Source organism: Pezoporus flaviventris, unplaced genomic scaffold (genome assembly GCF_033815535.1).
Source record: "Pezoporus flaviventris isolate CSIRO_AGI_PZ_B2104156 unplaced genomic scaffold, CSIRO_AGI_Pfla_v1 ptg000015l, whole genome shotgun sequence".
Taxonomy (NCBI): Eukaryota; Metazoa; Chordata; class Aves; order Psittaciformes; family Psittacidae; genus Pezoporus; species Pezoporus flaviventris.
Genome location: NW_026892563.1, coordinates 44,826,729 through 44,849,131, shown reverse-complemented (window position 1 = coordinate 44,849,131; position 22,403 = coordinate 44,826,729). Strand labels below are relative to the sequence as shown.

Sequence of the window (22,403 nt, the reverse complement as noted above, 5' to 3'; positions counted from 1 at the left end):
GAATTGTTTCTGAAATTAATTCCTGAGCACACATCCCAGAAACAAAAGACGCCCCATACGAGTTGATTCTGCTTACCGCTGTCAGCGCCAACATAGCTTTCAAACAAGCTCGCCAGGAGTTTGTTAGATGATTTTTGGAAGATGCCTACTACAGTTTCGTTAAGTGGGTCTTTGTTCTTCTCGAGCCACCCGATGATGTTATAGGGAACCTACAACGAATCGGAAAGAAACCAGAGGTTGCAAATGTTCCCCTTCACAGCAGCCAGTAGTTCCGTATGGTTTGCCTTGAAGCTGATGAGCCTTGGTGAAGTGCTGCACTCAGAGCGGTGCCAGCAACCCATTTTTCCCTCACTTCCCCTCCAGTTCTTTGCTTCCTAATTCCCAAACCTCTCTTCCTAATAATTACCATCTGAATCCCACATACCCCTTCATAACTATATGGTCCCTCCATCTCATGGACTCCATGCAGTTGGCTGTAGAGATACATGTCATCAGCATCCCAGGATCCCTACTAATAAGTGCTGAAGTGTGAAATGCACAAGCAATAATTCCACTTTGCAGCAGCATGCTACTGTGGAATAATTAAGGTTTTCTGACAGGAACTTAATGATTAAAAATCCAACTTCAGGACTCCGCCACAGCTCCATTTAGTGGGAAAATATGTTCCATTATTAGTGTCACAAGGGGATAGAAATCCTAATTTTCTTTACTGAATACATTAACAACTACAGATAAAGACCAAGGTGGGCAGGTATTTTGCTTATGAAACACAAAATTAGCTTCATGTTAAATTGTAATTTGAAGTTAATGGCATCAGGAAAGCTCCAGCTCTGCTCAGGCTTCATCTCAGCTCCAGCTGGACAAAAAATTTCCTGTATCCATCTCTAAATCTTTCAGCCCATCTGCTCTGCAAACAGAGCTTTGAAACTGGCCAGGGTTTGGCTCAGGTTTGGTTCTGGATTGTGTTCCCATTTACTCCATCATCACTGGACCTGTCCATAAAACCTTGCCAGCAGACTTAACCATGTTTCCTTTTGCTACTTTTACACACTGGTCCTAATGTGAATAAAAAGTGATAGCAAACCTCTTTTTTTTTTTCTTCCCTGTTTTTCTACCCCTCCCTGAAATTAGGCAGAAATCACTCAGTTCATTCGTACAGGGAACCAAGATGGAAAGTAGACGCTGCTGCTGTTTAATCACTAGTCTTAATGTGATTATAGGAAAAGTGATAAAGTCAAGGGCAGGCATATTTTCAGCTATTAGCCTTCCTCAGTCTGTTTTATTTGTGTATCCAAGGACCAGGTATCCTGGAGTCTGGTGGCATCTTACTGTGTTGCAGTACTTGTGCAGAGAGAGTAGATATCTGCTTTTATTCCTCTTTTCCCCTCTTCATCATTCCCACCCTCCCTTGTTGTGTGCTACGGGCCAAACCCCACCTGAAAGACCTCTAATGCAAAGTCTACCCAGCAGCAGAGGAACTTACTGAACCAGCATAATGAACAAGTTCAAAGTGAGCTTCGTATTTCCTTTTCTTATCGGGCCTGGGCTTCTGCAAGTTAGGTGACTTGCCAAGATGATTGTCATAGAGTTTGGCTTTGAACGTCATATCTGTAGCTTTCGGGAACATGCATTCCTCTTCAAGGATAGACAGGATTCCCAATGGCTGTGGATTTAAGAACATCTTTGTTGGAAAATGCTAAGGCTGCCTGCTTTCAGCAGCAGTGCAGCCTTTAGGTTTGATCTGATGGAATTTTAAGCCTCTAAGATTTCTTCTTATACCAGAGGAGGAGGCCTTTGTCTGTTCTGTTAAAATAGTAACCACACCTTTCACTATTCTTTATGCCATGTTTGCCTTAGGAGGCTTTATGATGACTTCCAGAAAGGGTTTGATTTACCTTCCAGGACAGTTGGACTAACTAGCATTTTAGCATCCATGTTGGAGGAAAAGATTATCTAACTTCCTAGCACCGGACAGGTTGTTTGAGGGACTAGGACCACGTGCAGGTGTCCTACTCCAGTGATGGTGATAAAAAAGGCACTTAATAATTAGCCTTTCTCCTCCAGCTATTCCAAATGTCCTGCTAATGCAAGACTTAGAATTCCACTTTTCCTCACGGATCAGCAAGGTTAGATGCATGCCATAAGACATGGCAGAAAGATGCACAGCGACGGACAGCTGTCCCCACCAGGACCACATTAGACTCACAAAGAAGGGAAAAAGAAAGGCATATTCTACAGCAGGGAAGTAGTGAGAAGGAAGCAATAGTTCCAGGCTAGGAAGAGCACAAAGGACTTCACACATCAACACGTAACGTAGGAAATGGGAACCTCACAGGGAGAGGGACATGGCATGTGACTGAAACACAGCATTTGCCCCGAAAAGCAAGTCTGATGTTAAGGATATGTGAAACAAAGTAAATGGAAGATAGTAGGCACAGAGAAAGGCAAAAGTAAAAACCAAGGAAGATTATGCAGCCATACAAATTAACAGTTAAAGCTTGTGGTTACTGTTGGCTCTGTAAGGCAAACTTACAGAGGTAAAGCCAAGTAGCCACAAATGCCATAAACACTGATTTTAATTTAATTCTCTACTGCATGTACAAAGGCAAGAAACTTGTCCTGCTGTTTATTCTGCTCTGTTCACTAGGCCTTGAGGGCATTTCCAAGGGAAGTATCATGAAGAAAACCAATTCAGTAAATACACCTTAGTGCTCCTGTACATACCTTCTCAATCAGATCAATGCAGGCCTGCAGGTCCATGCCAAAATCAATAAATACCCAATCAATGCCTTCCTTCTTATACTCTTCTTGCTCCAGGACAAACATGTGATGATTGAAAAACTGTTGCAGTTTCTCGTTAGTGTAATTGATGCAGAGCTGCTCAAAGCTGTTAAACTGCAGAAGGAGATAAAAAAGAAGCATTTGCACCACAGTTAACTACAGTAAAGGCTTGGTGGAACAGCAAGAAGAAATCTGTTTACATCTAAAACCTGCTAAACGGTAACTGGTTGAGAAACTACTGGGCTAACACCAAAGGTAAAGCAGGAGGGAGTTCAGTAGCAGGCTGATGGCTGCATCATATACTGTCCTCCAAAGTGTGAGGATGCCCAGGTTTGTTCAGGTTTCTCAAGGATGCACATGCCTTTCCTTCAGCAGCATGCCACACCAGTCCTGTAAAGCGCAGCCAACACGGCCTTTGCTCTGCTGCATACAGAGAGCAACACACAGCAGCAACAGCATGAAGCACTTCAGGCATAGATTCTGAGAAAAAGAAGTTGTGATGTGTTTTTCTCACATACAGTTCTTTACAATGATGATGCAATCACAGAAATGCCCAGGTTGGAAGGGACCTCGAAAGATCATCTGGTCCAACCTTTTGTGGTTAAGGGGGCCTAGATCAGATTTTATAGCACCCTGTAATATCACATCTTGAAAATTCCAGTGATGGGGACTTTACCAAATCTCTGGAATGGTTGTTCCAATGAATGACTGTTCTCACTGTAAAACAGTAATTTCTTATATTGGGGTGAAGATACAGCTCTCATATTGAGATACAAAAAGGAAGAAATATCACACCTTATAAAAGGTGTTTTCTCTCAAAGAGAAACAGAGGGAACAATGCATTCTCCTAAACACAGCCCAAAGCATGCAATATGCTTTGTCTTTGCTAAAGATTATCACCCTCTTCCTCCCCAGAAACCATCACCCTGTCCAGCTGTGCTAAATGCTCAGTGTTTTCTCCATCTATTCATGGAAAAACCCTTGTAAAATCATACACACTATTTGCTTTAAGGCCTTTCTCACCATTTTGCCTTCTCTTCATATAGAAAAAGAAATACCCACCCAAGAGCTAGCATTTGGTACCTTTTACATCCTTCCAACATGTCCTCACTCATTAATACTCACGTCAAAGATTTCAAACCCTGCAATATCCAGGACTCCAATGAAGAACTGTCGTGGCAGCTTAGTGTCCAGGGTCTTGTTGATACGGACCACCAACCATTTGAACATTCGATCGTATACTGCCTTAGATAAGGCTCCAACAGCATACAAAACCTAAAATAGGTTTTAAAAAATATCACTGAGTGGTACAGAATTCACTGTGGAACACAAGGATTTCAGAGCAGTAGCTTATTTCAATCCCTGCTTACGGTTTAAATGAAGTCTCACCGTGGTTCTTACAATTACCAAGGCATGCTTAATACTACTGACAGCTTCTCCTATTATCTATGCTGACTTTTCTTCACATTGTTAAGTATGTGTATGTATACTAACATGTACATAAAGTGGTAGTATAGTAACTCTTGGGAAACAGCTGGAAAGCAAGTTGCAACTGTTTTCATCTCTTACGTTACCATGGAAGTTAGGTACCAGAAAGCTCACAGGCTGGATACCAGCCATGCTGTCCATTACTACTGCCAAAATAGGGGAGATCTGTGCTCAGGTTGCTTATTGCCATGTGCTTCTAATTTTTGAGGGATGTTATGGCATAATCAGGCAATAGGGAAAGTCTGTCAGAAGTCTCTTCTTTAGCTTATGAACAACTACACCAATAGGATAGACCTCTCTATAGCAGTTTTCTGGTTTCTGAGCCTGTACCACAGCCTGTCTTTGAATAATTTTCGTTGCAACCAAAATGCTGCAGCATTTTCTATGACATGGCTACAGCTGCAGCAGTACCAACCAATGACTTTTGTCTCCTAAATTAAGAGGTACCTTTAAGTGGATATTGCCTTTAGCTGATAGAGGGCACTAAGAGTTTAAAATCATGGGAATAATGAATGAATGATGAGCGAATAAATAATCCATGGCTCAACTCTTTCAGATTACTGTCCTCATCTAGAATTAGATGTCAGTTCTCATGCGGTTTTACTGCACCTGGTTTCCTTCAGTTGCTGCTACTAACACATCAGAAAAACAACTCTATCAAAGGCAGTGCCAGCCACTATTCCTTTGTCAGTCCCTTTACAGTTTCCTGCACTTACACTGTCTATTCCCCCAAGTTGGGGGATATAAAATGAGAACAGGTACCAGAGGCACATGTTAATGCTTCTTGCTGCTGCCTGCCTCTCTGCGATGCTACAGATGAGCCCTCAAGGCTTGAGGGACAGGTATCCAAATACCCGGAAAGTGTCTCCTTACCTGTTCAACACTTTGACCTTTGGTCACGTACTCGTTGCCAACTTTCACTCTAGGGTGCAACAAACCCTTAATCAAATCGGAGGAGTTGATTCCCATTAGGTAGGCAGCTTTATCAGCACCTGATCAAGAGAAACAAGGTTTCAACTGGCTTTGAACTTGTAAGTGGAAACATGCCTAGCCAAGATAAAAACCAGTAAGTATATCCACCTTCAGAGAAAAAGCAGATAAAGGCCTTGTTCTTCAATGCTTTATGTCAGGTGTGCCTGTACTATCCCTTGTGATGGAGATCATCTAGCTATTTTAGACCCTAATTACTGCAAGAATCACACTTGAGATACTCCTCAGGTATAGGGAAAAGAACGTTATCTCCATGCTGGTTATAGGCAGTTTTAAGTGCAAGAGGAAGTAAAGAAGCAAGACCTGAAGACATGAAAGAGAAAGCTAAGGCAACGACTTTTTACAAGCATGTTGCTCAAATGGTCACGAAAATGGAATTTAATTGGGTTACTCTGACTTGTGTCTATTCCCCTTCTACTAAGTAAGGTTACCCTCCACTGAGCAAGTCAATGCTCCGAATGAAGCACAGCACTCCTGCTGAGCAGGAGATACATTGTGCAAGATCAAAGCAAACAGGCTCCTACTTCCTCCAGACAGTGCGTGATACATGTCAGACTTCTGAAGGCAACGAGTAATTTTAGGTGTTATTCTTACTTTCAGTGCCATCAGCCTCTGCCTGCTCTTCTCTGGGTCTTTGTTTGAATTTCATGTTCCCAAAGTGCATGATGGCACCTGTGAGCTTGTAGGAACCAGACTTCTCATCAGGCACAAATCCCAAAATATCCATGGCTTGCTGTGAAAAGGAAATGCAGATATTTTGTCACTTCCCTGTTCAAAAGCAATCGCATTTTGCAGCTCTGCAATCTATCTTTGCATGGCAGATATGATGAACCTTCCAAGGGGTGTTATTCTCACTAAGCAGCCACTGGAACGCCCTGAAGATCCGACAGTGGCTGGGGAGCAGGAGGAGAGCTCCTTCTATCTAGCATTTTCTACACCAGAATTATAAGACACAATAGTCTTATATATGGGCATTACATGGAACATGGCCAGATTCAAAAGTGTAATAGTTTATCAGGCCTCATGCTTCATAGTATGAATGCAATTAAGACCCATTGCTGCCTTTACTTTAGTCCAATAGTTACAGTGACAGAAGTTAGGCTGCCACCAGCACTTTTCCTCTCCATGTGCACCTTATCTATGAAGCAGAAAGTGAAATCAATACAGGCTTACATCCGTTGCCAACAATTCTTCTCCATCATCCAAGTTGTCCACCGTAACTACCCCTTGTGAGCAAAAGTGGTAGTCATATGGGTTGGTAGATACCAGTAGCATATCTGTAAAAGAACCACTGAGGTCAAAACCTCCATCCATTCAGAATATCCCAAAATTACTGAGATTGAAAGATCTGACATACATTTGTCTCTGCACAACTGTGTATAAAGTCTTCTGTTTTGTTGGTGGTTTAGTGGGGTATTTTACAACTGGAGGGCAACAACTAACTCTTTCATTCTATTGTCCAGTCTGAAGAGAAAGATTCAGAGAAAACAGGAATGAAAAGACCATGGGAATACTGCATACATATCTATTAGGTATGTTTTGCAGTATACTGAATCTATAGTTTCCCATAGAGCTCTTCACTTTGCCTTGCATGCCAGTAGGTGTAAAAACCCCATCTACGTGCAGAGGAGAAAAAGATTTTAGTATGATCTAAGACAGACACAACGGGCATGGTTCCCCTCTTACAACAGACTCACAAAACAGCAACATCGAGGACTCCCTTCAGAAGACACTTGGCTCTGGAATAACAAAACTGAATATGGTTCTGTGGTTCTCTGCTCTTTCCTTTTCCTTCACATCAACCCCCCATATGTAAAGCTCTTTTCTAGAAAGCTAGCTGGCTCCAAAGCTACAGGGAGAGTCCTGCTTCCTTAAAGGAACAGAAAGTTTCATCCACATTTAGCACATCAAGGTTTACTCTAGATTTCAATCTTTTCTATACATACACACATACCTGTATGTCTAAATACGTAGGTACGTGAATATGTATCTATCAATATATGTGTATATAAAATCTTATTATCTATATCTGTCTTTGCTATGTAGTCATTATGTTATGTATTCATTTATCTACATTTATACTTATCTACCTTTATATCTGTATGGGGTTTGGACACAAACACATATATTTCTTGTCTACAAAACAGAAGGCCCCATTGGTTTCAGCCTCTTCAAGAGCCTGCAGACATGCTCCTGTTGGCCAGAAAGGTGTGTGCTTGTAGAATATACAGATAGCTTATGAGAAAGGGCATATTTTCCCAGCACAGGGATTCACATGGGAATCCAGTACAATGCTTCCTTGAAATCTTTCCCATAATTGTCATTAATTAGGCCACATAAAAGCTAAGAGGGTTAGGGACTTAACTGCACACTATCAGGATAATAAGACTTCAAAACAGATTATGATTGCTATGGCTTAGTAGGAGTTTAGCGGAGCAATAAAGTGACTCTTCAAGGTATTTTATGAAATGTGTTCCATCAAAGCACGAATTAAAGTCAGCAAACCACATCACTTAAATAACTATTGAAGGTTTTAGTCAGAGCATTAGGAGATGGGAAGAGAGACCTCATCTACTCTCTGCTCTTCCCCAGCAGGTCTATGGTACTGCACTCAGCCAGGGGAAGCTTAAAATGGGTAATCACCACGTAATCAGCAGCAGCCAGCTTTGCATATTCTCTCTTGCTACATAACATGCTAGGATGCCAGTTTTGGCACTTGGGGCAGATAAAGGAAACTAGCTTTTCTTCATGGACCTGTAAGGCAATCTCCTCATATGTGAAAAAATAACAGATCATTAAAGTTTTATCACCACAAATGCTTTTGGAGGTGTAGCATTTTCTGGATGTTCTGAGACCTTGGATTACACACCTTCAGTGTGATAGTTTTTTCCCTTTAGGTTGCTACCTATTGAAAGTCCTGAGTCTCACATTAGAGAAGCGTTTAGGTTGGAAAAAGCCTTTAAGAACATAGAGTCCAACTGTTACCCCAGCACTGCCAAGTCCACCACTAAACCATGTTCCTAAGCACCACATCTACATGGTCTTTTAAACACCTCCAGGGCTGGTGGCTCACCCACTTCCCTGGGCAGCCTGTTCCAATGCTTGACAACCCTTTCAGTGAAGGAATTTTTCCTAATATCCAATCTAAACCTCCCCTGGCACAACCTGAGGTCACGTCCTTGTCCTATCACTTATTCCCTTGGAGGAGAGCTGGACACACACCTTGCTACAACCTCCTGTCAGGGTGTTGCAGACAGTGATGAGGTCTCCCTCAGCCCCTTTTTCTCCAGACTGAACTACACCATTTCCTTCACTACACTTCACTTTATAGGGTACCTGCATCAGTATATCACAGAAAATAGGTCTCTCTCGCTGCCATTGGAACAGCATCTTTGAAAGAATATATTTGAGGGTGGAAGTTCTGTTTCCTCAAGGAGATGTATAAAAGCCTTTCTGCAGATGGGCTTGCCCCCTCCTCAGCCACTGTCTATTCAGCTGCAGACTGGTTCTTACAAGCTGTGGATCTATGTAATGCTTACCCAGTAACTCTGGTTTCTTCCCTGACAGGATCTGGTAGAAGATGTGATAGTCTCTTTCACCAGGCTGCTGGAAAATCACTCGGGATTTCTCCAGTAAATCTAGTTGCACAAATGAAAATTCAGTGAGTAAGGCCCTCCAAACTTTCAGATGAGCAATTGTATTTTTGAAAAGGAGAAAGTTTGCTGCTTACAGATCTCAATATCAGCAGATGACAGCTTTCCTGTGGTTCCAAAATGGATTCGGATAAATTTACCCTAATTCAGACAGAAGAATATTCTAATTAGTGCATATAGTATACACAGAGGGAAACAAAGGATGCTGCTTGAAGGCAATCATTTGGCCCAAAGAATCAGCTTATGCTAACTCCTTGGTTCTGCACAGGCAGATTTTCAACAAGAGATATCAAACAATGACACTACACTTCTCCAAGCCTAAATCTGTACATACAGCTATGTAATCAGCTTGTGGGGAAAGGATAACAGTGTACTTATCTGCCAGGGTAAGATATAGGAATGCATCTAAGCTTGCAGTTTCATGATGCAGGTTTACTGTAGTGCTGGACTCAGAGCAATAAGCCTTGGCATAAGACACACAGGCTCCTTTTTTGACTCCTCATTTCCAGTCCTAACTTACATGCAACTACTTACATCAGAAAGGTGCTGTGATTTTACTCTGCTCTGTCCATTAAATTTGCACATTCATCCCCCCAAACTCATAAAAAATGAGCAGTTTTCTTTTAACTTCCCATATTCAATCACACCAGATTTTAAACCAATTAATTTCTGTTCCAGCTGACAAACTCCATATACAACTGTGTAGCTTTCCACAGATGCTTAAAAACTCTGACCCTCTGCACCCCTGGATCTGTTAGGGAAGCATGGGCTATAAACTCAGGCTGTCATCCTCGTGCCATTCCTTTTGGACCTCTGAGCCAACGTTAACCAGATGTGGCAGAGGCAGAGCTCCTGAGGGGATGGCTCTCCTACAAGCCAAATGGAAATGAGGACAGCCCCAAGGTCGTGTCAGCACTGGGGGACAAGCAGGGGCAGCTTACTCAGCTATAAAGGCAGACAGCATGAATCAAGGTAGGAGTACTACTGCAGGTGTAAGTCTGCAGAGAGGTGAGATGTTGGAAGGGTCAGGGACTGTGGTATATTTTTACTTAGTGACAACATCGAGCTATTATAGGGAGACAGAATAATTTAGGTTAATGGAAACCATGGTAGAAAAAAAAATGCTATGCAGCAGAGGCAGTCCTGGGCAAGATCTGCCATTGCTGTTCAAAGGACTTCATAAAGCTAGGCTTTGCTTATCTCCTGATCTTGTACAGTTTAAACATTTATCCATGGTGGACATTTCTTTTTATCTTTAATTCTTCCAGTAGTTTTCCCTGATGAAATCCTAGCGTGCTATTCTTACACTGTGTGGAAAACCAACCATTTGAGCAGACAAATGAAAAGCAATTTACAAAGGGATTATTCCAGAGACGTTATTAACTGGCCATTGTTGAAGAGGACACACGTGACAGACTTACAAAACGTGAGGAGTTGTCATTTCTCAGAGTTTTGGCATTTCCAAAAGCTTCTAGGGCTGGGTTTGCTTGAATGATTTGATCCTCCAAGGTTCCCTAGAAATCAGGGTTGAAATACTATTGAGAAACCTGCAGGCCACGAACTCAGCTGTCGATTGTAAGTAAGTCAGCCACGCATTCACTTAGAGATGGAGCAGATTTAGCTCCACCATAGGGGTACAGTGTGAACGGCATAATAGCAAGACTGCCAGTCAATTATTGTTTAAAAGACCTCAAACATTTTGCTGCTCTCTACTGTTTTGCTTTGCAGATTTTGTGTTTTATGCCATCTGCACACGAAAGAAATCACCATATCCTCCCATGTGCTGTGAGGCATGTGAGGACATCCAAGGGAATGTGTGTAGGAGAGGGGCTATTAAAGACAGTGACAAGCACTAAAATGCATTAGATTTGAAAGCACTCAGAGCTTGTAATATCTGAGGGGTTTGAAGATGAGAAAAGCATTAACTGTCACTCGCACAAACTTCATTTGGCTGAAGCACGCTACTTTACTTTAACTGCCTGGGCTTCAGGGATCCTTTGCTAGGGAACTGTGTGAAGTGAGACACTGAGGTTTATGACACGAACTGACAGAGCCCAGTACTGTTTTCAGGTGGAAAAGGTAAAACAGCAAAGCTGATGACTTACCCCAGTTTTCGTAGCTGGTTGCTGTCAAAAGAGGAACACAATGGAGAGGAAAAAAAGAAAAGAGAGAGAAGGTGAGTACCAACATGAAGGACACCACAGAAGATAAGGAGACGAGCGTTAGGGAGGTTACATGTCTAGTGGGCAACAACACCAGCAGGACTTATTGAAGCCTTCCTTCAAAAAGCACATGCAGCTCTGACTTCATGTTCACCATACATCACAAAATAGCCAAGTGCTATTCCAAGTTCCTACCCAGGTTGTTGGTTTAACTCCTGCTCCAACCATCTACCTAATTTTGTTCTGGAGATGTTCCACAATGAATCAAAAGGCTAACTAACTGGGCATAGAAAAGAAGCAGGTGCCAGTTGGTAAGAAGGAAAGGATGCAAACAGACCAGATGCAGATGATGCTGCACTTGAACTCTTGGATTATTTGGGAAAAAAATAATTAAAAGAAGAGGGTGATGATAATGAAAATAAAACGTGAACTGAGCAGATAAATTACATGGAATACCTTCCAGCTGTAATATCTGTTCTTTGCACAATTCCTCCATGAGCACACAAGGTCTCAGACACCATTATGAGCCCTAACCTCACTGCATGCAGGAAGCTGGTTCTGGACCAGTCAATCATTTGTTAAGAGAGTCTTGCAGGCCTCAGGTGAATGTACATTAGATTTTGGTGATGAGAGTTATGCATACAGAATCCAAGCCTGGCTGAAATTTTGGCCTTATGAATACAGCTCATAGGAGCCAGCTAATTCGCCACAAAAGAGCGACGAGCCTTCAAGTGCAATGAAGCTCACAGTTAATAAGCTCATAGCGACACAAGATGAAAAGCAGTGAATACTGTATTCATGCTGGAACCTTAGAGAGCACTTATAAGCAGAACAGCACTTGCACAAAGAGAAATACGGGAAAGCCGATTGGAAAAAAATCCTTTGTCAAAACATTCCTTTTTGTGGACAAAAAAAGCTTTCGACAAAAGAGATATTTTGATGAGAAATGATAATCCTGGTCCTTTCAAAGACTATTTTCCATGTGAAAAAATATCACACCTCTTAATCTTTGCAGCTCCACCATCTTTTGACCAGATTTAACATGATCAGAAACATGCTGAACACATGCAAAACCTAAAGCTCCTGGAAAAAAACAGTAGCAACAAGCAGCTGTTCAGAACCAGGGGTGGTTTTATTGCTGCATTTGGAACTGGCAAGTTCAAGTGAGCATTGCCTTTCTACTTTCAGAACAGCATGCTCTCAGTAATGCTGTTTGGAAGCATCAGTATCTTTTCCCAGCAGTTGCTTTTCTTAACCATGCCTGCTGAGGTGTGCACATGGTCCAGTGTTCAAGATGCAGAGTTGTGATGTTAGTTGTATGTAACACAAACCCCTTGGGAGTCTCAAATGAAACAGCCAGCAGCAGACTTACGTTCTTTTTACCAGGTTCACCCAGGGCTGCCACTGTTGCAAAGTACTGGATGACACGTTTTGTGTTGACAGTCTTGCCAGCACCGGATTCTCCGCTAAAGGAAGGAAGAAGATAACACAGGCACTTGCTCAAACAGCTGTAACTCATCCTTTCACCCTCCTGTCCTACCATCTCCTCCCCTGAGAACTGTACACAGGCAGTTCTCAGTATCACTGACTGATTTCTGCAGCCTGTTGTTTGTCCATTTCCATTGAAATCCCATTAAACTGACTGAACAAAGAGGCAAATGCCTACGACAGCAGCAACTAATTCTTAATGTGACTTAACGTCAGACATCTAGTACACTAAGCTTCCTTTAAGGGCACGAAGTTTTGTTATAAACGCCCAGACTGATGATCTGAGGTATACATATATACAGCTGATGAGTTAGATAAGGTACAGAAAAGCCACAGTGATTTGCTGGCATTAGCCACGAGCACATGTGGACTGTGCAGAACTATCCATCTTTCATGCTTGCCAGTAAATGACATGCCTCTTCTTTCCCACCTTGGTCATCTCCCTCCCTTTAGATGTGCCTAATCAACATTCTTAAACACAGCAAGCATTCTTAAACATGGCATTCTTAAACATAGCATAATCAAGCATTCTTAAGCATAGCAAGAGCAACCACGTTGAATAGGAGTCTTCCATGTATGAAGAGGGCAGCCACAGCAAGGCTAACCCTAGAAGAGGCTTCTTTAACTTCCTGCTGAGTTGTTTTCACACCTCCTTGGAATGAGCACCAGAGAGGGGATCAGAAATGAGCCAGCCTCCATAAAACCCTTAGCTATTCCTTTCCCATGGGGTTCAAGACAGCCACCTGATTGCCAAATTGCCAGTTACTTGACTTGGATCAAGTTCTGGGCAATTTAGCTGAGCTTTCAAGGGACAACTTGTATTTTGGTAGGATTTTATTTCTTCTAAGTTCTTCACAGCAACAGAGTCTCAGATCAGTCACAAAAGAAGCACTTACGTGATCAGCATAGACTGATTCTCCCGATCTGTGGAGGGGAGAGAAAACATACAAACTTAGTAGGCTTAGGAGGCTGTACAAATTGCTTATTATAATTGCAAATGTATATCAACTATTCCAAAATCAGTCCTTCAAGGACAGGAGAGAATCACACAAAGCAAAGATGGAAAGATAAACTCCAGTATCACCTAGTCTGACCTCCGGCAGTGGAAGTTCTAGCCCTGCCCTGAATCCTCCGCTCGTGTTTTGTTCAAGTCAGTATTAAAGACCTGTCAGTCAGTCATGTTCCTCCGGTGTCTGGGAAACTATAATAAAGAAAGTAATTTCCTGCCATCAAAATCTTCCTTTTATTACTCCTGACTATGTCTTCTGTTCCTCCAATATTAAAACACCTGAATACTAAACACTAAACCCCAAATAATTCGCTGTTTGTTCACAGGCCATTCCTTACTACGCATACGTATGCTTCTTTAGTTAGCCATGTGCTTTATAGTTTCATGGTGTCCCTGCTATTAGTGGCCGAGCCAGAAATAAGCATTTATTAGAACACTTTGCAACCTTAATATATTATTAAGCAAGTTCAGCAAATGCTACATCATAGCCACTTTCCAAGCTGAAATTTAGGCTGTTGAGCCCAAATTTGTCTTTTCTTTTTTAATTATTCCAGTTAGCATGACTGACTACCCATAGGGCAGCCTGACCATTTCTCACCCTTACTTGATAAAAGAGTATCTCTTTACAGCCACACACACACATCCCCTCTGCCCAGTGCTTTCTGTCCCTTCGCAGCTGCGGCACTTCACGCTTTATTAAAGCCAGGTAATAGCAGGATGCGTTCCTATCACATTCCCTTTGGGATTTACCCTGCTGCCTCGCAGGACCTGGTGTGAGCACATCACTGCTGCCCTCTGCTGATAAACTCCTTTTTTTCCATTAACTTGAAGGTCAGAGAAAATTTCAAAGGAAAATCTGGAGTTTGTTGCCACAGGGCTGGTGCCCAGACCCTCGGCAGTCAGCGCAACACTGAACCATGGCAAGTTCATGCAAGCGATGTGGATTCCAGGTTGTATGGGCCTTGAAGCGACCTGGTCTAGTGGAAGGTATCCCTGCCCATGGCAGAGGGGCTGGAACTGGATGAGCTTTAAGGTCCCTTCCAACCCAAACCATTCTGTGATTCTGTGTGTGCGCAGCAACCCTAGGTAGCTGGCCTTCACTAATCTTTGCAAGCGTTATGTCTTGTAAGTGCTAGAATACTGAGCATAAACGGACAGTAAGTTTGGTTTTGAGGTTGGGAAAATACTCACTGGTGTTTGGGGCATGGCTGTTACAAATGGATTTACCTACTTCAGACAGCTAAATTGGTGCACCTTGCAGATAATCCATATGGCAGAGTTCACTGTTACCAAAACTACACAGGGACAGTTAGGGGAGCTTAAAGTTATATATATATATATATATCAGTATATAGACATATTATATACGTGCACATTTGTTGGACACTGCAAAAGCTCTCACAAACTTCCATCCAGTACCAGAGATGTCAACTAAATAAAGCAAACCCAAATCTGAAATCAAAGAGTGCCACTTACTACGCAGCATGTCGTGGTACGCGTTATCAGCAATGGAGAAGATGTGGGGAGGAGCCTCTGTGCGCCTCTTGCCTTTGTATGCAGCAACCACCTCCGACTTGTAGACAGGTAACCACTTGTAAGGATTTATAGTCACACAGAACAAACCGGAATAGGTCTAGAGAGGAACACAAAACAAAAGTAACAAAAACTGTTCACGGAATAAAAAACAAACTCTTAGTTAACCAAGGAGGACCTGGAGTTGCCAGCTTCTGATTTGAGTTCGAACTCTGAACTAAATTTCAGCCTTGGATCCGGATTTCTAAAGCTACTGGTCTGCTAAGTGACTTCTTACTGGCAATTGATATCAAAACTACAGATATTAAACAGTTTTCTAAAGGGGAAAAAGTATTTTCAAGATAACCACCAGAAACCAAAACAGCCCCTTCATCAAAACAAGGGACCATCAAAGAGGCCATGTGTCTGATTTCATGCCTTGCTAGCCCCCAAGAGTTGTTTCCTATTGAAAACAGCCATTACAAACAAAAGTTACAGCTTTCCTGTTGAATTCCATTCTTAGGAGGAGAATCTCCCATTATGGATTTGATGTGAGCACTCTGGGGCAATATCTGGTGGGTGTTTAAAAAGAAAACAACTTCATAGCGTTATTCTGCCAAAGCTATAGAGCTTTTTCCAGCTTTTGAAGAAAAACAGTTGGTAAAAATCTATCTTCAGTTGCTCTTTGGGCTGTCTATATCAGTTAGCTGGGGCCTGGTCATTCTGAGGAAGAATGAGTTTTCAGTTGTAGCCCCAGTTATTACATGGGTATAAGCAGTATGTGCACATAGAATGATGAGCTCAGTGGAGTCTCAGGTGAAATCCAGGTATCTTCCTCTAAGAATAGCATTAGGACCTGCTTCCAGAATGGTCTTATTTTCTACAAGGAAAAGAAAAACCCCAACTGGTAAATGGATTAAGGCAAGATGCCAAATTTAATTTTCTACCTATACTGAACTGCAAGCAAAGCAGTGCTTTAGGCCATACTTGTCCTAGAGGGGCTATTAGAGGAATGCAGAAAATGTTTAACCATCAGAATTTAAATGGGAAAAAGTTGGATTCACTCCTTCGATAAACACCAAAAGCCAGAACAGGGATTGGCTAGAAAACCTATAGATTCCCCTAACTGATTTCAGACACAATAGAATGCAGCAAACTGAGAGCAAAAGTTTGGCCTCATGAAATTAGATGTTATTGAAGCTTGTTCTGGTGCTGACAGAAATTATGTTAATGATGTCATGAGGAAGATACAGAGCAAGGGAAAATGCCAGAGCGAAACAAGACAGATGTCAGCACTGAAAATGAAGGGAATAAAATTACTGAACTAAAGATAGGCTCATACTTAAAAAAAGTTATGTGTGTGCTCTACGCTTGAGGCATTGTTTCTTAACAAAGAAATCTCCATGGCTGGTATTGGCATGGATTAATATTAGGAGAGTAAAAATAAACTAGGTCTCTCCAATGCCTTGACTGTTGGAAATATGTCCCATGACATCCGTCTCCTAGGCAAGCAAGCAAAACCAATAACAAGACACCATCTTATTCATTGTTTTGTCTGTATTCAGGCACAAGCCAGCTCCAAGCAAAAAAAAGATGAGCAAGACCTCAGTTTTACGACTTATTGAAGCTGTAAACTGAATGTGAAGAACACAACAACATGTTAAAGGGTGAAGTCTGCCCTTGCAATGAACCTTACATAGATCATCCAGTTGCGGTAGCGCTTCCTCAGGTTGTACAATACAGACGCTTCGTTCAGATGGGTCAGCATAGCCATGTCCTCAATCATGTCGAATTTGGGAGGGTTCATGGACTGCACGTCATCTTCTTTTATAGTCAGGGTCTGCAAAAACAAAGGAGTACAGCCACACTTGGAAAACACTGGGATTTTCTGTTGCTTCCCACACCTTACAGGAGAACATGTTGGGTTTTCCCCCACAAAAGGAAGTCCTTCAGCTCAAACCCAGCCTATGAATGTGACACTGTTTGTTTTCACTGCTATCAGAACAGGGGAAGGCCAAGATGATAAAAGCAAGGAGGATGGTGGTATGGCTGCAAAAGGAGACATGGCATTTAGCTACAGCCTGGGCTTCTACCCTTGGGGCCAAGCCAGAACTAGCTGGGTGGAATACCTCCACTCACAGACTTCCTGCTGCTGTGCAGTGGCTGATGTGAGTTTACCCCCCACCGCATTGCTGCTTTAACGTTGGTGGTTTTTTGAGTGTCATTCTGACATGGCATCAGCTACTGGGGCTTCCCATTCACAGACCATTTCATGAAACAGGCAACTGAGCTTCAAGCAGGACAGCTAATTTCTGGAGCTTGCTGCTCCAGCCTGACACAGATCAGACAAAACCAGCTCTGTACCCTTCCATCTTCTGTCTGCACAGTCACTTTTCCACCACTGGTTTCTGTAATTTCACCTTCAACATAAGCTTTCTTGTCATCAGGAACCCAACATTTCTTCTTCCCTGCGAAAATAAGGAGATGGAGGTTTCACAGCCTTGCATCAAACAGTAACACCATGCCTGCCTAAGTGGTACTGCTGGGTTACTTCTCTGCACAAGCAACACAAAACCTCTGCGACCGCAGCAGATCCACAGTGTTGGGAAGCTGCTTAGCCAAGCAGGAGGTGTAGGGCTCCCAAATGTTCTCTGCCCTTTGAAACTGCCACTTGGTTTCCTCTAGATCCTTCCAGCACAAGGTGTCAAAATATTTCATCAGTGCTGGCTAAGCCTCAGCCTCCACGGGAAATCCATAATCATCATCACCAGTGTGCAGATGGAGGAACTGAGATCCAAGCCCAAATTAAGGCGTTTGCTAAGAAGTCACACAGAAAATTGTGATCTGAGCGAGGAACTCAGCCCACACTATTTGCCTGCCAGCCATCAGATTTAACCTTATTCCTGCACATTCTGCAGAGGTTTGCCTTGAAAAGCAGAAATCTTAATAACTCACACTGAGTTATGTATGTGGCTTTTTACAGTGTGGAGTAGCTGCACTATGCTTTAGGTTTTTAGTTACAGCAACTATTCTGAATAGCAAAATGCTGTGGTTATTGCTGTATATATACTTACTATGACACCTTAGGGCACATATAAACCCATTGCATAAAAAAATTGATTATGGGAAACCAAAAGCTAACATCAGATTGTCATGCAGCCTGCAAATCAAACAGACGTACAACATAATGAGACATCTAGTCAGGCCACAGAATCTCTTTCACTCCAGGAACATCAATGTGTGGTGCTTCTCTTTCAGATGGACAAAGACGTAATCCCCACTTTAGCAGATCAGTACAAATACACCTCGCTTCTAAATCCAGTTAATTAATTACTTACCATAAACTGATAGATTATTTCTATTCACTACTATCTGGGGCTTTTTAATCACTTTGCAGAATAAAGAAACCAGAGCATGGTTGAACCACTTACCTCAAACAAGCAGAGGCAGTACAGCAAGGACAACAGAGGCTTTGCATCCTGCTTTGGTCTGCACTCCCAGAACTACACTTGGATGAAACCCTTATCCACTTCAACCAGCCACTGGCAGCCTAAAGGGTACCACAACTCACCATCGAAGGCGACGGTCTGCGCCATCATCAGCTCCTTCTCGCTCTTCCGGAGGTAGGGAGCAGCCTCCCCGAATTCCGACATGTCCATCATCTTGGCAAGGGTTCAGTGTGGCACAGCTCAAAGAGGAAAGAGCAAAGGAGCTGGTCTGCCAAAGAAAGGGAGGGGGGAAAATAAACCTCTTTCATGACAATTGGAGGCAACACAAAACAGCACAATGTGGCAGGAGGCTGATCAAAGTGATGTTTGATTTGAAACGCAAATACCTAACACAGATTTGGGGCTATGCTGCACCCTTAGTTAAATCCTTCTCTGGCTCAGCTTACTTGAAGCCAGACAGATCCTGGGGAGTTCAAAACACTGACATGGGTCACAGTTATCTCCACTGGAGAATTTAATCTCTTCCTTGTGGCACAAATGGTGCTTAAGAGCAGGAAGGAACATTTGAAGCTCTGATTTTAAAAACCACTTAGCAGGGGCCTGTTCTGGCCCTTTATCTCTCTGGGGCCATGCCACTGGGCCACTTCAAGCATTGTCTCAGGCAAGCATTTTCTGGGAATCATGGAGCAAGGCTTCCCTGCTGCAAACTGAGAACTGCTGCAAGGGTGTGAGCTACACCCTGGATGTGGCTCCAGGGATGTATGCCCACGCTCCTGCTGGAGAAAGCCAGCACTGGAGCTGGAAACAGCTCTGCTACCTGCAGCACACTCCTCTGCTTGCATGAATTAGCACATTAGAAAAACCAGGACTGACACAGCTCGGTGCAGCTTCCCAAGTTGCTGGTACCTCCAAACTCAGCAGCCCTGCAGCAAGGCATAGCAGAGAGCAAGTGTGTCTGCAGTACTGATGCAAGGGCTTTGTATTTCTTTTAGATTGATTAGTCCAGCTTAATACTTACACTTGTTGTCTCGAATGACAAGGCCATGGTGTTTAGGAGCCTTTTACCATGAGAGGACAGGGAACACGGGTGTAAAAGTGAGACCAGTTTGCTGGGTTTGTACTGCCAAGCAATTAATTTGATTGTGTAGTCTCTAAAGTGATCATACAGATATGTTTTTACTTATCTATTATTCTATATACATGCACATATAAATATTTACACAGAGCTATGTAAAATACTCAGGGTGCTGTCAAGAGAACACATAAAGAAAGATCCACTGCTAAAATGTACACACCATTTAAGAGTTTCAGATCTATTTGCTCTACAATCAAGACACCATTTGACTGCTATTTGAAGCTTTAGAAGTGACCCTCAGATATTGCCTCGTCCCTTAGTTCACTTACTGTGCAGTATCCAGAGCAGCTGGAGGAATTTTCAAGAGCCCTATCAAGGCAGACACTGTAGTCTTTCAAAATCTAAATCCATTTCTTTCTAACAAAATCCTGGTAGGGATAAAATCTCTTCATCAACCCAGGCAGTTTTGTTGAGGGTTTTTTCCAATACATTTCTTCTTTGGGAACACAAAGCCCTAAGACAGCAGAACTGCCACACATTTTACATCCAGCCCTCTCCCGCAATACAAGCTCGAGACCTTCTGTCTTGTTGCTGTACAGCAAAAACTTTCTTCCTCACTCGTAGCCTTAACTTTTCTCCTTTTCTAAAGATGCGGGACCTACATAAGCACAACTGCTGCCAATTATTGTAACATCATCTGAGCGGACCAACATTCCCAACGGAAGGCACAACTCCAAAGTAGCATGGCAAAGTCTGCTCCCGTGGGGAGCGTGCCTTGGCTCTAGTGGAGCAATGGAATTACATCAGTTCATACATTTAAGCAGAACAGCGTTAGAGCATGTAAATGCCATTTCCCATTAAACATGCCAGTGCCAGAGGAGCCACTCCAGAGTTAATCTCTAGGAGTCGGGACAGATTCTCACAAGTCCTGATATACACTAAAGTGCTCTAAGCTACTCTGTTGAACCTAGCTCCATTTGCAGACCTCTTAGGGACAGTTACTCAGCTATCACCTTCTTATCTCTTCTCTTCCCCCCACCATATATTGAGGGGCAAGTGATGGTGTAAAGCAGCACTACAGGGAGAGAAACCTTTTATCTTCAGCAGTCTCATGTGCTTGGAGTTATGACAGAGGTCAGAGCCCAGGCAGCGCATCTCTTGTGGGTGCGGAGAACTCAGTGAGTCAAATCCATTGCCAGGTAAGAGAATTGGAAAGGTTTAGTTTATGGTCATAGTATTATTTTTAAAAGGCAGTGTGGTAGGGAAAAACAAGACAGAGCTAAAGACATTTACTTTCCTTTCAGTCTGTTCTAGCTAACAAGAAGAGTCAGCCCTTGTATATGACCATTGGAAGATCCTTGAAAACACGAACTCCTTGTAGAAAGCCGCTACTGTTACACAAAGTTAAGTGGCACACCCAGGACCACCAATAATCTGGTGGTGCATTCAGACTTGGAAAGGAAGCTCCTTGTCTTTCTTTGCTTGGGCTGTTTGAAGAGCTACTGTAGTGCTAAGGGCTCATCTTCAACAGCAACAACAGGAATCGCCTGTCTTTGAAAGGGAGCCCAGTAATTCTCCAAGAGTTGTAACTCAGGTTGGATTAAAAAACTCCTTGGACCAGGAGACTGCTTAAAATTGCAAAAGGCATAAGCCATCACCTCTTCCAGATGATAGAGAAGGCAGAAAACATGATTTGCAGGTACTGGCTAATCAATGCATAATTACAGGGGACCTGACACTTGCCTGAGCGGTTATTCTAGCTGGCTAAATGAATGCACTAATGCTAGAGAGGAAACATGTATTTGCTATCCTAGCATTCAAGCAGCATCCTAGGGTGAGTAGCATAAATTATATGTTTAGTGATATTACTACTAAAGCCTTAAGCCACATGAAAACTTTAGTCACATCAAACCCACGGTACAGTGTTAGAGCACAGCTGGCCACCCGCCTTTAGAAGTGAGAGAGGTTGGTACTCACCCTGGAGAGCACACAGAAAGTGTCACGGCTCTGCCTGGTCCAGACTTTATATGCCCCTATCTCAAGGTCACTGGTGATAACTGTTCAAAGGCATCTGCAGTTTTCCTCCATGCCTATATTTGTCTGCTGGATCCCGAGTGAGGAGACAATGCCTGGGGAGGGGACACGTGTGGCTGCGCCCTGGTGAGGGGAGGGGGGCAGGAATGTCAGTGGGGAGCGGCACGCTCCTTGCCACTCCATTCTTGCTCCATGACTTCATGGAAGAAGCTTTTCCTGCTTCTGTGTTTTCACAGGGGCAAGTGTTGCTTTTCCAAGTGCCTTACAACTTAATTACCGTGGGCTTTCTTCTTTGGGGTGGGGGGGAGGAGTTGAGTGAGTGGAAACTCATACTCTCAGATATAACTCCCCTAGAATTTGAAAATCAAAGCTTCTTGCACAAGGGACAAGTGGTTACACAGGGAATTTGGTTATATGAGCCAAACTGCCTTCAAGCAACAAAGCTAGGATGTGGGTTCTCACATCCCAGTCAAGTGCTTTAAATCCCTTCCTGGGCCCCAGAGGTTTAAAAGCCAAGCCTATAGGCTTAGGTTTGGGATACACAGGTATTCTCCAGTTCATGAACAAGGCAGGACGGTGAATAAATTAAGTATATTGATTCTGCCTGGAAAGTGAATCACAGATAATGAACAAAGTAGGCATCAATTTTAGTGACTGCTTTGCTTCAGGAAACTCATTTATAAGACTGAGTTTAGGCAATGTCTGGCCTTGTTATAGTAAACTCATTTTTCCTGTAAAACCAGCTCCATAAGTAACTCAGGT

General features: G+C 42.8%; 1 protein-coding gene across 1 annotated transcript in view; it reads right to left on the bottom strand.

Annotated features, from left to right (window-relative positions):
- The window catches only part of MYH15 (myosin heavy chain 15), a 38,874-nt gene extending 17,177 nt beyond the window's left edge, over positions 1 to 21,697 (bottom strand). Inside the window, 17 exon segments of the mRNA XM_061454501.1 lie at positions 77 to 209; positions 1,484 to 1,663; positions 2,725 to 2,895; positions 3,907 to 4,056; positions 5,143 to 5,261; positions 5,854 to 5,992; positions 6,433 to 6,536; positions 8,799 to 8,897; positions 8,990 to 9,053; positions 10,334 to 10,447; positions 12,447 to 12,540; positions 13,459 to 13,486; positions 15,048 to 15,204; positions 16,780 to 16,923; positions 17,448 to 17,551; positions 18,655 to 18,800; positions 21,585 to 21,697. Coding sequence (XP_061310485.1) covers positions 77 to 209; positions 1,484 to 1,663; positions 2,725 to 2,895; positions 3,907 to 4,056; positions 5,143 to 5,261; positions 5,854 to 5,992; positions 6,433 to 6,536; positions 8,799 to 8,897; positions 8,990 to 9,053; positions 10,334 to 10,447; positions 12,447 to 12,540; positions 13,459 to 13,486; positions 15,048 to 15,204; positions 16,780 to 16,923; positions 17,448 to 17,551; positions 18,655 to 18,745 — 1,891 coding nt within the window. The 5' untranslated portion in view covers positions 18,746 to 18,800; positions 21,585 to 21,697.
- Positions 21,698 to 22,403: the final 706 nt, after the last annotated feature.